At 46.2% G+C, this 17780-nt stretch overlaps 1 protein-coding gene across 3 annotated transcripts in view; it reads left to right on the top strand.

Annotated features, from left to right (window-relative positions):
* The first annotated feature begins 11012 nt into the window (after positions 1–11012).
* LOC144497831 (uncharacterized) overlaps positions 11013–17780 on the top strand; it is a 34396-nt gene continuing 27628 nt past the window's right edge. For all 3 annotated transcript variants that reach the window (XM_078219273.1, XM_078219272.1, XM_078219271.1), the window contains exons 1-2: positions 11013–11230; positions 15755–16060. In XM_078219273.1, the coding sequence (XP_078075399.1) occupies positions 11137–11230; positions 15755–16060 (400 nt within the window). In that variant the 5' untranslated portion in view covers positions 11013–11136. The remainder of the gene's footprint in view (positions 11231–15754; positions 16061–17780) is intronic.

The following is a 17780-nucleotide window of genomic DNA, read 5'->3' as shown; positions in this document are numbered from 1 at the left end:
AAAAAACCCAGCCTCTCGGCTTTTTGGCTAAGATCGAGCCCAAGATGGGGTGCAATGTCTTATTTATCAACTTGGAGCTTGTTTGTCTCTTGTGGGGACTTGTGGATTCAGTGTGTGTGAAAGGGGGAGTTGGATGGGGTTCAGTGTGTGTGAAAGGGGGAGTTGGATGGGGTTCAGTGTGTGTGAAAGGGAGTTGGATGGGGTTCAGTCTGTGTGAAAGGGGAAGTTGGATGGGGTTCAGTCTGTGAGAAAGGGGGAGTTGGGTGGGGTTCAGTGTGTGTGAAAGGGGGAGTTGGATGGGGTTCAGTGTGTGAGAAAGGGGGAGTTGGGTGGGGTTCAGTGTGTGTGAAAGGGGGAGTTGGATGGGGTTCAGTGTGTGAGAAAGGGGGAGTTGGGTGGGGTTCAGTGTGTGTGAAAGGGGGAGTTGGATGTGGTTCCATGGATGTGAAGAAAGTTATCTCGGATTGCAACGGGATCTTGATCAATTGGGTCGGTGGGCTGACGAATGGCAGATGGAGTTTAATTTAGATGTATTTTGGTAGATAGAACTAGGGCAGGACTTACTCAGTTAATGTCGGCGTTGGGGAGAGTTACAGAACAAAGAGATCTCGGGGTACATGTTCATAGCTCCTTGAAAGTGGAGTCACAGGTGGACAGAGTGGTGAAGAAGGCATTCAGCATGCTTGGTTTCATTGGTCAGAACATTGAATACAGGAGTTGGGACGTCTTGTTGAAGTTGTACAAGGCATTGGTAAGGGCACACTTGGAATACTGTGTATAGTTCTGGTCACCCTAATATAGAAAGGATGATATTCAACTAGAAAAGGTGCAGAAAAGATTTACTAGGATGTTATCGGGACTTGATGGTTTGAGTTATAAGGAGAGGTTGGATAGTTTGGGACCTTTTTCTTCTGGAGCGTAGAAGGCTGAGGGGTGATCTTATAGAAGTCTATAAAATAATGAGGGGCATAAATCAGCGAGATAGTCAATATCTTTTCCCAAAGGTAGGGGAGTCTAAAACGAGAGGGCATAGGTTTAAGGTGAGAGGAGAGAGATGCAAAAGTGTCCAGGGGGCAATTTCTTCACACACAGGATGGTGTCTGGAACAAGCTGCCAGAGGTGGTCGTAGAGGTGGGTATAATTTTGTCTTTTAAAAAGCATTTAGACAATTACATGGGTAAGAGGGATATGGGCCAAATGCAGGCAATTGGGATTAGCTGAGATTTTTTAAAAAAGGGCGGCATAGGCAGGTTGGGCCGAAGGGCCTGTTTCCATGCTGTAAAACTCTATGACTATGACCTTCCAACAACTTGCCCACTACATATGTGAGGCTCACCGTCCTGTAGTTCCCAGGCTTTTCACTGCAGCCCTTTTTAAACAAAGACACAACATTTGCCACCCTCCAATCTACCGTGAAAATCCCTGAGTCACCACACTCTAGTGCCTGTTCGGGTACACTGAGGGAGAATTTAGCATAGCCAATGCACCTAACCAGCACGTCTTTCGGACAAAACTGGAGCACCTGGAGGAAACCCATGCATGCACGGGGAGAACGTGCAGACTCCGCACAGACTGTGACCCAAGCCAGGAATCAAACTCGGGTCCCTGGCGCTGTGAGGCAACAGTGCTAATCACTGCCACCAAATAACCTGAAGTTGATTACAGTTTCAATGTTGGAAATCAGTGGCATTGGACCCAGGCGAGAGGTCGTGAAGTCGTAAAGAAGGGTAGAGCAGCAAATATGACTGCGACATGCTTGAGCTGAGAGTAGTTTTGGAAGAGACTGCTTCAATTTGACCTGCTGAGCTTTCCTGGTGTTGGTATGACACAGCATCACATGCTCCCCCCTGCACCACACACTAAACCTGTCACGTTGACTACAGAGTTAGGGGTGACATGGGAGAACATCAGGTAAAACTGATTGCACTCACTGGGAGGACACAGAGGGGCTCTGGGAGATATGAAGGGGGAATGGCAAAGAGCTTTTAAAGTTGCATTTCAAAAGATTCCTGAATACAGACTGTGGTTCCCGGCTCCTTCGAGGAGTCATGAACTCTGGGTCATGGAAGATTCCATGAAAATCAGAAGGAGGGATAATGAGATGCCTTACTGTCCAAAATGGAGCTTGCCAAGTTGGGACTGCAAGGCCTGGGCTGGCGACCGAAACTTTTATCCAATGTCCGTGGAAAAGGCCGGTGCCAGGAATGGAGGTAGGAATCCGATCCACCCACCATTTTCCAAGGCCTCCACAGTTGGCCTGACTCCACAGAAATTTGGGTCAACAAGATGGATGAAAGGGTTGATGTATGAGGAGAGAACAAAGAACAATGAAAATTACAGCACAGGAACAGGCCCTTCAAGCCTGCACCGACCATGCTGCCTGGCTTAACTAAAATCCCCTCCCCTTCCGGGGACCATATCCCTCTATTACCATCCTATTCATGTACTTGTCAAGATGCCCCTTAAAAGTCACTACCGTATCCGCTTCCACTCCTTCCCCCGGCAATGAGTTCCAGGCACCCACTACTTTCTCTAAAACATCTGCCTCGTACATCTCCTTTAAACGTTGCCCCTCACACCTTAAGCCTATGTCCCCTAGTAATTGACCCTTCCACCCTGGGAAAAAGCTTCTGACTATCCATTCTGTTCATGCCTCTCATAATCTTGTAGACTTCTATCAGGTCTCCCCTCAACCTCCGTCGCTCCAGTGAGAACAAACCCAAGTTTCTCTAACCTCTCCTCATAGCTAATGCCCTCCATACCAGGCAACATCCTGGTAAATCTTTTCTGTACCCTCTCCAAAGCCTCCACATCCTTCTGGTAGTGTGGCGACCAGAATTGAACACTATATTCCAAGTGCGGCCTAACTAAGGTTCTATAAAGCTGCAACATGACTTGCCAATTTTTAAACTCAATACCCCGGCCGATGAAGGCAAGCATGCCGTATGCCTTCTTGACTACCTTCTCCACCTGCATTGCCACTTTCAGTGACCTGTACACCCAGATCCCTTTGCCTATCAATACTCTCAAGGGTTCTGCCATTTACTGTATATTTCCTATCTGTGTTTGACCTTCCAAAATGCATTACCTCACATTTGTCCGGATTAAACTCCATCTGCCATCTCTCCGCCCAAGTCTCCAACTGAACTATATCCTGCGGTATCTTCTGATGGTCCTCACTGCTATCCGCAAATCCACCAACCTTTGTGTCGTCCGCAAACTTATCAATCCAGTTGCATTTTTCTCCAAATCATTTATATATATTACAAACAGCAAAGGTCCCAGCACTGATCCCTGAGAAACATCACTTGTCACAGCCCTCCATTCAGAAACACACCCTTCCACTGCTACCCTCTGTCTTCTTTGACCGAGCCAGTTTTGTATCCACCTTGCCAGCTCACCTCTGATCCCATGCGACTTCACCTTCTGCACCAGTCTGCCATGAGGGACCTTGTCAAAGGCCTTACTGAAGTCCATGTAGACAACATCCACCACCCTACCCTAATCAATCATCTTCGTCTCTTCCTCACGAGAGATGAAACAGTTTGGACTTTTACTCGCTGGAGTTTAGAAGGATGAGAGGGGATCTGATCGAGGTATATAAAATTTTAGAAGGGATTGATAGAATAAATGTAGACCAAATGTTTCCCCGTGTGGGGCAATCTAGAACATGAAGTCAGAGGTATAGGTTGACATAGAACATAGAACAGTACAGCACAGAACAGGCCCTTCGGCCCACGATGTTGTGCCGACCTTCATCTGAAACCAAGATCAAGCTATCCCACTCCCTACCATCCTGGTGTGCTCCATGTGCCTATCCAATAACCGCTTAAATGTTCCTAAAGTGTCTGACTCCACTATCACTGCAGGCAGTCCATTCCACACCCCAACCACTCTCTGCGTGAAGAACCTACCTCTGATATCCTTCCTATATCTCCCACCACGAACCCTATAGTTATGCCCCCTTGTAATAGCTCCATCCACCCGAGGAAATAGTCTTTGAACGTTCACTCGATCTATCCCCTTCATCATTTTATAAACCTCTATTAAGTCTCCCCTCAATCTCCTCCGCTCCAGAGAGAACAGCCCCAGCTCCCTCAACCTTTCCTCATAAGAGATGAGGAGGAACGACTTCTTGCAGAGGGTGGTGAATTTGTGGAACTCGCTGCCCCACAGCACGGTGGAGTCTGAATCATTCAATGATTTTCAAGAAAGTAATATATTTCTGATTTTTTAATAAAGGGCTAAAGGGATATGGGGAACAGATGGGGAGGTGGATTTGAGACCAGGGAGAGATCAGCCATGATCTGATTGAATGGCGGAGGAGGCTTGAAGGGCTGAATTGCCGACTTCTGCTTCTCATTCCTATGTTTCCATAGACATGGTGAATCTTTGTTACAATTGCAGCATTTGCTGTTTCTTGCATTTGCTCCTTTCCGTGTCTGAAGGGAACACGGCTACATTGAATTGCAAGTAAACAGATACAAAATGGATATGCATACAGATTTCCTTCAAACAGAGCTCAGAGCAAATTCATAGAATCCCCACAGTGCAGAGGAGACCATTCATCCCATCAAGCCTGTACTGACGACAATCCCACTGAGGCCCTATCCCTGTAACCCCATGTATTTATCCTGCTAATCCCCCTGACACTAAGGGGCAATTTGACATGCCAATCCGTCTTTGGAGTGTGGCAGGAAATCGGTGCACCTGGAGGAAGCCCAAGCAGACACGGGGAGAATGTGCAGACTTCACACAGACAGTGACCCGAGGCTGGAATTGAACCCGGGTCCCTAGCGCTGTGAGACAGCAGCGCCACCATGCCACCCTAAGAAAATCCCAGAGTGACTCTTGACAATGAGTTGGAAGGAGACAAACAGCGAAACATACTTTCTTCACTCAGCAATAACAAAAAACAGAAGATATTGGAAATACCCAGCAGGTCTGGCCATCTATGTGAAGACAGAGTTAACATTTTAGAGTTAACCTTTCATTAACATTATATTTTTCTTTCCAATTTCTAGCATCTGCGGTATTTATATGTTTTGTCATTGTTACTCAACGATCCAGACCAACAACATTGATATTAGTGTTTTCTCCACCCGTTTCCATTTATTGTTCAGGAAAGAGGGAGGAGGGTTAGATTTAAAGGGGGAGGGGAGTGGGGAGAGGGGAATAATTAGACCAAGTGTGTGCAGAACAATGGACGCCCTATTTGAAAGTTACACATTCTGACCTGTGCACAGTTGCTATTGAATGTTATCGACACATTTGAAATTAACATTCAGTAGATATGTGGGACAAGCAAGAGCTCTCTTTCATCTATTGCTCTTTTTACTGTGTGAATATGTTTTCAGGTACACTGCAGACACCCTTTCTGTGGTTTTTGAACATGCAAACTAAACATATGTTCTTCTGTATTAATCCTCCCACAATCTGAAAGATGTGCTGGTTGGGTGAATTAGCCATGCTAAATTCTCCCTCAGTGCCCCCAAACAGCTAACACAAGCTTTCGGAGCGCTGCTCCTTCATCAGGAGAGTGAGGAGCTGTGTTCACAAACAGGGCATATACAGACACAAACTCAATTTACAAGATAATGGTTGGAATGCGAGTCTTTACAGGTAATCAAGTCTTAAAGGTACAGACAATGTGAGTGGAGAGAGGGTTACGCACAGGTTAAAGAGGTGTGTATTGTCTCCAGCCAGGACAGTTAGTGAGATTTTGCAAGCCCAGGCAAGTTGTGGAGGTTACAGATAGTGTGACATGAACCCAAGAGCCCGGTTGAGGCCGTCTTCATGTGTGCGGAACTTGGCTATCAGTTTCTGCTCAGCGATTCTGTGTTGTCGTGTGTCGTGAAGGCCGCCTTGGAGAATGTTTACCTGAAGATCAGAGGCTGAATGCCCGTGACTGCTGAAGTGTTCCACGACAGGAAGACAGCACTCCTGCCTGGTGATTGCCGAGCGACATTAATTCATCCGTTGTTGTAGATCGAGGACGGTCATCTCAGCACTTCACTGTACCGCAAGCCCACTGATAACTTCACGATGCTCCACTTCTCCAGCTTCCACCCTAAACATGTTAAAGAACCCATCCCCTATGGACAAGCACTCCGTATACACAGGATCTGCTCAGATGAGGAGGATCGCAACAGACACCTACAGACGCTGAAAGACACTCTCATAAGAACAGGATGTGGCGCTCCACTCATTGATCGAAAGTTCCGACGCGCCACAGTGAAAAAATGCACTGACACCCTCAGAAGACAAACACAGGACACAGCAGGCAGAGTACCCTTCGTTGCCCAGTACTTCCCCGGAGCGGAGAAGCTGCGACATTTTCTCCGGAGTCGTCAACATCTCATCGATGAAGATGAACATCTCGCCAAGGCTATCCCCACACCCCCACTTCTTGTCTTCAAACAGTCGCACAACCTCAGGCAGACCATTGTCTGCGGCAGACTGCCCTGGCCTTCAGGAGAACAGTGACCACGGCGCCGCATGGACCTGCCACAGCAACCTCTGCCAGACGTGCCGGATCATCGACACAGATGCCATCATCTCACGTGAGAACACCATCCACCAGGTACACGGTACATACTCTTGCAACTCGGCCAACGTTGTCTACCTGATACACTGCAGGAAAGGATGTCCCGGTCCATGGTACATTGGGAAAACCATGCAGACGCTGCGACAACGGATGAATGAACAGCACTCGACAATCACCAGGCAAGAATGTTCTCTTCCTGTTGGGGAGCACTTCAGCGGTCACGGGCATTCGGCCTCTGATATTCCGGTAAGCGTTCTCCAAGGCGGCCTTCATGACACACGACGGCGCAGAGTCGCTGAGCAGAAACTGACAGCCAAGTTCCGCACACATGAGGACGGCCTCAACCGGGATATTGGGTTCATGTCACACTATCTGTAATCCCCACAGCTTGCATGGACCTGCAGAATCTCACTGGCTGTCCTGTCTGGAGACAATACACATCTCTTTAACCTGTCTTAATGCTCTCTCCATTCACATTGTATCTTAAAGACTTGATTCGTTGTAAGTATTCGCATTCCAACCATTATTCTGTAAATTGAATTTGTGTCTTTATATGCTCTGTTTGTGAACAGAATTCCCACTCGCCTGAAGAAAGGGCTTAAGGCTCCGAAAGCTTGTGGCTTTTGCTTCCAAATAAACCTGTTGGACTTTAACCTGGTGTTGTTAAACTTCTTACGGGGAACACTTCAGCAGTCAAGGGCATTCAGCCTCTGATCTTCGGGTAAGCGTTCTCCAAGGAGGCCTTCACAACACACAACGCAGAATCGCTGAGCAGAAACTGATAGCCAAGTTCCACACACATGAAGACGGCCTCAACCGGTATCTTGGGTTCATGTCACACTATCTGTTACCCCCATGACTTGCCTGGGCTTGCAAAATCTCACTAACTGTCCTGTCTGGAGACAATACACATCTCTTTAACCTGTGCTTGACCCTCTCTCCACTCACATTGTCTATACCTTTAAGACTTGATTACCTGTAAAGACTCGCATTCCAACCATTATCTTGTAAATTGAGTTTGTGTCTATATATACCCTATATGTGAACACAGCTCCTCACTCTCCTGATGAAGGAGCAGCACTCCGAAAGCTTGTGCTACCAAATAAACCTGTTGGACTTTAACCTGGTGTTGTGAGACTTCTTACTGTGCTTACCCCAGTCCAACGCCGACATCTCCACATCATGCCCAAACAGCTGCCAGGGTGTGGCGACTCGGGGATTTTCACAGGTGACTCCATTGCAGCGTTAATGTAAGCCTACTTGTGACACTAATTAATAAACTTAAACTTTAATATATTTAGTAAATGGGGGGATAGATCTAACATCCTGCATTAAAAGTAAAATCACATGCTAATTAAAATGATATCTCAATGAATTTTACACATCATCTCAAGGACTGAGATCAGCTGAACTTGCCAGCAAAGTTACTGATTAGAGGAACAGATAGTTTTCTCGGAAATAATAACACAAGATTGGAAATTAAACAATGTTCTGCGTATTGACTGTATAAACAGTCTGTATCTATGATTTGGTGAAGAGAGTTGTATTACAATGCTCTCCCTGTGAGAGGTGTACTCGAGCTGTGTCAGAATTGAGATCTACATTAGATAAGGTGCTGCTTGAGGTTAGTTAGGGGAAATTCCATTTGCAGTTGTGCTGTCCAAAGTTGGGTGTAGCTATGATTTGAGATGCTCATTCTGCTTCTCCCCCACCCATCCCAACACCACACCACACACACACACACACACACCTCTCTTCTACCAGTATAGAGCGAACCCTGCTACTGATATCCTGGAGTAGTTCCCCCATGCTTGAATCATGAATAAATTATTGTAACCTGTCCCTGGGTGTCCTGTGGTTAGTTGGATGAAGTTTACGCAACGTGAGGAAAGACATGCAAGCCAGTGAGGAAAGGTCCAGTCTTTTGCAATCATTCGAATAAAAGAATGTTTATTAAATTGGAAAACACACAAAAAAGGCCAGAATGCAAAGCTCAATTAACTACAGTAATGGCCCTATACACACACATACACACACACACACAGTATGCTTGAATTCATTCCATTCCACAGCTATCTATATTGCGAAACTCCAAGAGTGTTCCTTGTCTTAAAACAGCACCCCATAATGTTTATCTTTATAAACCAGTCCAGCAAATAGTTAGCACACTTAGAATCATAGAATCCCAACAGTGCAGAGGGAGGCCATTCTGCCCATCGAGCCTGCACCAACAACAATCCCAACAAGGCCCCATCCCTGTAACCCCACATATTTACCCTGCTAATCCCCTCTCACACTTTGGCAATTTAGCACAGCCAATCCACCTAACCTACATGTTTTGGAGTGTGGAAGGAGACAAGAGCACCTAGAGGAAACCCATGCAGACATAGGGAGAACGTGCATACTCCACACAGTCACCCAAGCCACAATTGAACCTGGGTCCTTGGTGCTGTGAAGCAGCAGTGCTAACTACTGTGCTACCATACCACCCCAATCACACATGATTTAGCTTTATTTAGGAAGCCTTCTTCTTGGATTCAGAATCTTTGAGGTGTTCAAAAAAGCAGTTTTCAGCACCAACTTGCTTTTGGGGGAACTTCCATTGTCGTTGGGTGTGTTTATGATTTAAGCTGTTCATTCTGCTTCTGCCTTCTCTCTCTCTCTCTCTTCTCCCAATACAGAGCTGACTCTGCTACTGATATACTATTTTTCTCCTTTGATGTTATCCTATCTAAATGACATCTTAGAAAACCCTGCTTTTAGCATGTAAGTGTGACATGCATTCTTGTGTCTCCATTTTGAATCCATCTCTTCCATATTTAACAGCTATAATTCTATAACCCATTGTTCCTCACTTCACTTAGGTATCTGCTTCTCTGGGGCTAAGCTAATTTGCATATCAAAAACCCCTCCAGACAGTTATACTTGTATCAATTCCCATTTTATCCAATTCTTTAAACTTTGTTTTATCCAAAATGTCTTCACCAAAATAATCCTAAATCCATGACTTCTTTTTCTGGATCCTTCCACCAGTGTGCTGCCTTCTTTAACCACTGGATTATGTAGGTACACCCATTGTGCTGTTAGCTAGGAAGTTACAGGATTTTGACCCATCAACAGTGACTTCATGTTATCCAAAACTGCTTTTATCTTTATTTTGTTCAATTCTTAAATCTTTGTTTTATTCAAAGACCTTGACGCATGCAATAGTGTTACCATTGATAGAATAGTCTCCACTTGCCTGGATGAGTGCAGCTCCAACAACACTGATGAAACTTGACACCATCCAGGACAAAGCAGCACGCTGGATTGGCACCCCATCCACAAACATTCAATCCCTCCACCACCGATGCACAGTGGCAACAGTGTGTACCATCTACAATGTGTACTGCAGGAACTCACCTTAGGCAGCACCTTCCAAACTCACATCCAACATCATCTAGAAGGACAAGGGCAGCAGACACATGGGAACACCATGTGTTCACTGTGTGCAGTTTTGGTGTATTGTGTGCAGTTTTAGTGTCCTTATCTGAGGAAGAATGTCCTTGCTATAGACGGAGTACAACAAAGGTTTACCAGGCTGATTCCTGGATGGCAGGTCTGTCATATGAGGAGACACTAAGTCACTTAGGATTATATTCATTGGAGTGTAGAAGAGTGAGAGGGGATCTCATAGAAACTTACAAAATTCTAACAGGCTTAGACTAGGTAGGTCAGAATGTTCCCTATAGGGGGGAATCCAGATCTAGGGGTCATAGTTTGAGGATAAGGGGTAAACCTTTTAGAACTGAGGGAATGGGGGAATCAGGACATTGAATTCAATGATCGACCATGATCAAAATGAATGGTGGAGCAGGCTCGAAGGGTCGAATGGCCTACTCCTGCCTCTGGTTTCTATCACCTGAAAGTTCCCTTCCAAGTCACTCCCATCCTAACTTGGAAATATATGGTCATTCCTTCACAGTCCCTGGGCCAAATTCCTCCAATTCCCTTCCTAACAGCACTGTGGGTGTACCCACACCTCAGGGACTGAGGTGGTTCAGGGAGGCAGCTCACCACCACCTTCTCAAGGGTGATTCGGGGTGGGAAATAAGTGCTGGCTTTAGGCAGTGGCACCCACTTCCTCCCCAAAAAAATGAATTAAAAAACTGTTTTCATTGTTGGAAGGACCCAGATTGAAGGAAATTGACAAAATGAGAGATAGGAGGAGAAATTTTCTCAGGCAACGACTGGGTTAAAATGTGGGATTGCCCCACCTGACAATGTGGTGGAGGCAGATTCAATCGAATCTTATCTTAAAAAGAATGTACAGGGTTGGAGAGTGGTGAAGGTACATTGCTGGATTATTCAGAGACGCGTAGCAGACAGTGCTGTAAATAATCATCTGCGTAACAAGTCACGAGTCAAGGCTTGTGATATCAGTGGCTTCCAATTCCGAGAACCTTTCCATTTCCGTATGGTTCGATGTTAGGGCGGGCTTTAGCGAAGGGGGCAGGGTATTTCGAACAGGGTTGTAGAAGTGTTCTGCTGAAGATGTCGCCGTGGTCCGGGGAGCTTTGTTTTTGACTTCAGCGGAAAAGTTGATCTGGATGGAGCATCGGTTCACCCTTTGGGATCTGCCCTCCATCTCCTCTCTCCTTTTGCACCTCTCTGCCCTCTGTCTCTGGCTGCCCGGTGAAGCAGGTGAGGAACTGACTGCTTGGGGTTCGCAAAGGGGGGTTAAAATTGGGGCAGTCGATAGAGGAATTCCTCTATAGGGGAAGGGGAGAGAGTCCCGGGAGTTGATCACATCCTCCCCCACTAACACTGCAGGGAGATATCAGAGCAGCGAATTTCTTTATTATTTCAGTTTTGAAACAGCGGCTGTAACACCCAGACTTAAAATCACCTGACATTCACATGACCATAGAATCCCTACAGTACAGAAAGACATTTAAATGTGAACAAAATATATTTTTAAATCAAAAATGTTTAAAAATAAAATATATTAAAAAATAAATATGTGAAACATTTATATAAAAATTAAAAATAACAGGTGATGCAGCTTTTACAGTGTTGCCATTTTTCTTGGCTGAAATCCCTGTTTCATTCACACAGAAATTGGATGGCACAGTGGTTAGCACTGCTGCCTCAGAGCGCCAGGGATTGGGGTTCAATCCTGGCTTCAGGTAACTAACTGTGGAGTTTGCACGTTCTCCCCGTGTCTGTGTGAGTTTCCTCTGGGTACCCCACTTTCCTCCCACACTCCAAAAATGTGCAGGTAAGGTTGCTAAACAGCCCCTTAGTATCAGGGAGATTAACAGGGTAAATGCGTGTGGTTATGGGGATAGGGCCTGGGTGGGATTGTTGTCGGTGCAGGCTCGATGGGCCGTCTGGCCTCTTTCTGCACAGTAGGAATGCTATGCCTGTATGAAAATGCTGGAAAATCTCAGCAGGTCTGACAGCATCTGAGGAAAGAGGACAGCCAACGTTTCGAGTCAGGGTGAACCGTCGTCAGAGCAGGTGCTGTCAGGACTGTGAGATTTTCCAGCATTTTCGGCTTTTGTTTCAGATTCCAGCATCTGCAGTATTTTGCTTTTATTCCCATTCTTTCAATAACGCCCTGTTAGAGTAGAGGAATTTCTGCTTTGTTATTTAAGTCTCGGAACAGCGCCTTTAACACCAGGAACTGTAAGTCACCATCACTGATCAATAATAACATTTAAAATTTAAAAAATTAAAGAAATTTCTAAAAATAAAATAAATGGCAGATGATGCAACATTTTACACTGTTAGTGTCTTTCCCAGTTGGAGATGATATGTATCTTGTATATCCCCTAATTACTGCACCATTGGTGGCCATGCATTCAGCTCTGGGCAATTGCATTGATCCTGAACTCTGGACATACTCTCACGACATACCTCTACCCCAAAAATTCACATTCCTCCATTGCTTTAAAATACACCTCTCTGCTTTCTGAAAAGGAAGAATGTGTGGGGCCAATGAGAGAGGATGGCATTAGGCGACTTGCTCTCTCGGACAGCCAGCACCGATGCGATGGAGGAATGGCCTCCCTTTGTACTGTAACCATTCTGTGATTCAACGACCCAAGGTTTTGGCCTATGTATTGCTCTTTCCTGTTCCAGCGCGAGCTTTTTACTTCATAACTCCGCTGACAAGTACCTTGGGATATACAATGAATTTAAGGGATTCCATCCATGCAAGTTGTTGTTGTCAATCATCCAAAACCAGGTGGACCATCACTGAGCAGATGAGGAGGGTGACACGGTGGCACAGTGGTTAGCACTGCTGCCTCACGGCGCCAGGGACCCAGGTTCGATTCCGGCCTCGGGTGATTGTCCGTGTGGAGTCTGCACGTTCTCCCCGTGTCTGCGTGGGTTTCCTCCCACAGTCCGAAAGACGTGCTGGTTAGGTGCGTTGGCCATGCTAAATTCTGTGGGGGTGAGTTTGACTGGAGTGTAGGGAGAGGTGAGGCAGGGAGGTTGGGTGGAGGTGTGGGGGGAAGGGGTGGAGAAGAATATTTAGTGCGTGCGTGGCGGTCCACTGGGGATGTGCCAGAGGCAGAATTGGAGGAAGGCAGTGCTTTCAAAGTTAAGGGGTTGGAGGAGGTAAGAGATGGGAAGAGTTTGAAGACAGGAAATTTGTTGAGACACGTGGCACAGTGGTTAGCACTGCTGCCTCACAGCGCCAGGGACAAGGGTTCAATTCCAGCCTTCGGTGACTGTCAGTGTGGCATTTGCTCATTTCCCCCCGTGTCTGCGCGGGTTTCCTCCGGGTGCTCCAGTTGTCTCCCACACTCCAGAGATGAATTCATAATAAGTTCATAAGATATGGGAGCAGAATTTGACCCATTGGGCCTGATTTTACCATTTTCATTCGAAGTGCTGAATCTGGGTGCAATTCAGGTCTGACTTGGGAATCTGCTTTCAGGCGCCCCCCCCATACGCACTCAGCCTGAGAAATAAATTGTGAGTCTGAATCGCATTGTGGGCGGGGCTTAGCGCATGCACAGTGAAAATAAATTGAAAAACATTGTCACATCACTCCCGGGCCATAAAAAGCGGATAAAGCGGCCCGGGAGCGATGGCCCCCACAGACATCGCCCCACCCCCACAACATAACTGTCCCCCTTATCCACCCCCCTCCCCCGCTACCCAGACTGATCAGGACCCCCTGCCCCCTTCCCCCCCCACCAATTGCCCGCAGAGTGGCAGTGGTCCCCCTAAGCCCCCCCCACCCCCAGAGATCCATCTGGCCACCCCCCCCCCCCCAAGAATGATCGGGCCTCCCTCCCTTCACCAGAGATACATCTGACCCGCCTCCCTACCCTACCTCCCCTTGTCAGAGAATGATCTGGCCCGCCTCCCTCCCCCCTCCACCACCACCGATCTAAGTTAGAAAGCCGTTGGAAGCTCTGAACTTACTTCTTCAGAAGCTGGAGCGCCTGAAACAGACCTTTGCCGAGCAGGTCTGTTTCACGCCGAATCTGGACGCGCAAACGCGATGGTAAAGGGGGAAATGCTGATAAAGTTGGGCAGGCAGTTCATTAATTCAGCGTTAATGGCCTCATGCCTGACTTTACCACGTTTTCATGCCGGAAAACGGGCACAACGCAATAGTAAAATCTGGCCCATCAAGTCCGCTTTGCCATTCGTTCATTGCTGATATGCTCCTCATCTCCACTTTCCTGCCTTTTCCCCATAACCCTTCAACCCATTACCAATTAAAAATCTGTCTAACTCCTCCTCACTGTCCCAGCATCCAGCGCACTTTAGGGTAGCGAATTCCATAGATTCGCAACCCTTTGGGAGAAGTCGTTTCTCAACTGTTTTAAAATTGCTACCCCTTATCCTAAGACTAAGACCTCTCGTCCTAGAATGCCCCACAAGAGGAAGCATTTGCTCCACGTCTACTTTATCCATACCTTCTATCATCTTGTATACCTCAATTTGATAATTTGCTAAATTTCCCCTCAGTGTCCAAAGCTGTGTAGGTTAGGTGGATTGGCCATGTACATGGTAGGTGGTGGGGAGGGTTTGAGTAAGATGCTCCTTGGGAGTGGCGCTGCAGATTTGATGGGTTGAATGGCCTCTTTCTGCACTGTAGGAATTCTAGATAAAAAAGTAGGCCACTCCCATGAATGTGCATCCACTATTCAGTTAGATTATGATCGATCTATATCTTTTCTAACGTAAAAAAAATCAATTTCAATTGACCCTGGAGCTTTAATAGATTATTTTAGGATTAGACTGTTCCAGATTTAGGCAAAGCTTTGTTGAGGAAATGTTTTCTCCAATCTCCCCCGAGCGACTGAGTTCCAATTTAAATGATTACCTCTTTGTTGTGGAATCTACTGCCAGGGGGAAATGGCTTCCCTCAGTCTATGCTATCAATTGGGTAGCACAGTGGTTAGCACTGCTGCCTCACAGTGCCAGAGACCCAGGTTTAATTCGCAGCTTGGGTCACTGTCTGAGCAGAGTCTGCACGTTCTCCCAGTGTCTGCGTGGGTTTCCTCCGGGTGCCCCAGATTCCTCCCACAGTCCGAAAGACATGCTGGTTAGTTGTATTGGCCATGCTAAATTCTCCCTCAGTGTACCCGAACAGGTGTTAGATGTGTGGCGACTGGGGGATTTTCACAGTAACTTCATTGCAGTGTTAATGCAAGCCAACTTATGACACTCATAGATACAAAGAGCAAAGAAAATTGCAGCACAGGAACAGGCCCTTCGGCCCTCCAAGCCTGCACCGACCATGCTGCCCGACTTAACTAAAACCCCCTACCCTTCCGGGGACCATATCCATCTATTCACATCCTATTCATGTATTTGTCAAGGCGCCCCTTAAAAGTCACTATCGTATCTGCTTCCACTACCTCCTCCGGCAGTGAGTTCCAGGCACCCACCACCCTCTGTAAAAAAAAAACTTGCCTCGTACATCGACTTTAAACCCTGCCCCGCGCACCTTAAACCTACACTTTAAACAATTCCGTTAATTGTAAAGACGTCCATTAGATCACCCCTTTGGCCTGCACTTACTTTCCTGAACACAAAAAACTAATTTATATAACCCACACAATCGCAGAACGGTTACAGCACAGAAGGAGGCCATTTGTCCTGTCACGTCTGAGCTGCCTCTAGTGCCAATGTTAGTGTTTTACTGCAGCAGTTTAAAGATTATATTTGCTGTTTTATTTTTGTTTTAATCAGTTGGAAGGAAGGAAGCAATTGGAGTCGTTGGTTCTTCAGTTTTACTGGATCCTGGGTATGGAGTTGACCTTGGCATCAATGATGTTATATGGATGTTCAACGGCAGCAATGGAAATCCTGTAATTATTCTGGATTATCTGCCAAATTATCCGAGAGAGGAACCAAATGAACACTTCAGATCTTGTCTATTTTTTAATACCTCCAATGGGTCCCTGATGTTGAACAATTTAAAAGCCAGTGACCAAGGGGTTTATACCATCATTGTAGGTGGAGTCTGGAAATGGAGTACTGATTTGAAACCTGTTCGTAAGTGTTTTCAACAGTTCACCTTGAAAGTGATGCACATTTCAGCGCATTTACTATTCACTGCTTAAGAACCAGCTCAGAATAGGAACATGAATATGCCATGCCTTAGAGGAGGCGATGGCGAGTGGTATTATCGCTAGATTATTAATCCTGAAACTCAGTTAATGTTCTGGGGACCTGGGTTCGAATCCCGCCACGGCAGTTGATGAAATTTGAATTCAATAAAAAAAAAATCTGGAATTAATCTAATGATGACCATGAAACCATTGTCGATTGTCGGGGAAAAGCCATCTGGTTCACTAATGTCCTTTAGGGAAGGAAATCTTCTGTCCTTGCCTGGTCTGGCCTACATGTGACTCCAGAGACCAAGCAATGTGGTTGACTCTCAACTGCGCTTGGGCAACTAGGGATGGGCAGTAAATACTGACCAGCCAGCGACGCCCACGTCCCATGAATGAATGAATAAATAAATAAATTCTCCCTCAATGTACCCGAACAGGCGATGGAGTGTGGCGACTAGGGAATTTTCACAGTAACCCCATTGCAGTGTTAGTGTAGGTCTACTTGTGGCACTAATAACTAAACTTAAAAAAACTTATCTCTCACATCCATTACCCCCCACATCCATTTACCGAACAGAAACGTCTGTGATCTGAGTCTTACACGTTTTAATTCAGTTGTCTTGTGTGTGGGGCTAAAACACTGATTTCAGTTAGCTGTGTGTTTCACAGGCTCTGATTTTAAGACAATGTTCTGGATGAATTGATGGTTGATTGCTCACTTCATCCCAGATTAAACTGAATCATTGATCCGCTCAGAAAATAATTGAAACCTTAAAGTTTTGAGTTCATTCACTTCCCATTGTTGTTGCCCTATCTGTCATCCTGGCTGGAATCCCTCAGGAAATGTGATCCATTATCCATCGATTTAATGGTGCTACTGTTCCTCAGTTTCAGTCTATTGGAAGTTTTTGATGGGGGAAAGTCTGTGAAAGGGAGAGGTGAACACTATCAGGATTGAGATTATGAATGTTTTATGTCTCATTGCCAGTGTATGACTTCGATTTAATAAATCTTAAAAATGTTACTAATGAACTAACTACAGTGGAGAATGGGGGGTATACTGCAGAAGTGAAAGATTCAAGTAAAGTTATGCTGTGGCAAGAGATTTCATTAGAATGCAGTAGGGTTGTCAGGGTACAGTGGTTAACACTGCTGCCACGCAGCGCCAGGGACCCCGGTTTGATGCCTGCCTTGAGTCACTGTCTGTGCGGAGTTTGCACACATTCTCCCCGTGTCTGCGTGGGTCTCCGGGTGCTCCGGTTTCCTCTCATGGTCCGAAAGATGTGCTGGTTAGGTGCATTGGCCATGCTAAATTCTCCCACAGTGTACCCGAACAGGCGCCAGAGTGTGGCAACTAGGGGATTTTCACAGTAACTTCGATGCACTGTTAATGTAAGCCTACTTGTGACACTAATAAATAAACTTTAAAGTCAACTGAGGCTGTTTAATTCTGCCCAGAATGAGGAGGTGCGGTGGGATGCGGGGTTTAGTAACATGTCACTGGCATCAGGCTAACTGAGGAAAAGATGAAACTGTGCTGTGCAGGGATTCTGTTTCTTACACATAACCAGGAACAGAATCATACAGGGCAGAAGCGCCCCTTCGGCCCATCGAGTCTGCTCCGACACACAAGAAACACCTGAACTTCCACCTAATCC

This window comes from Mustelus asterias, chromosome 8 (assembly GCF_964213995.1).
Source record: "Mustelus asterias chromosome 8, sMusAst1.hap1.1, whole genome shotgun sequence".
In the NCBI taxonomy this organism is placed as follows: Eukaryota; Metazoa; Chordata; class Chondrichthyes; order Carcharhiniformes; family Triakidae; genus Mustelus; species Mustelus asterias.
Note: the sequence above shows the minus strand (reverse complement) of the source record. Positions and strands in the feature narration are given on the sequence as shown.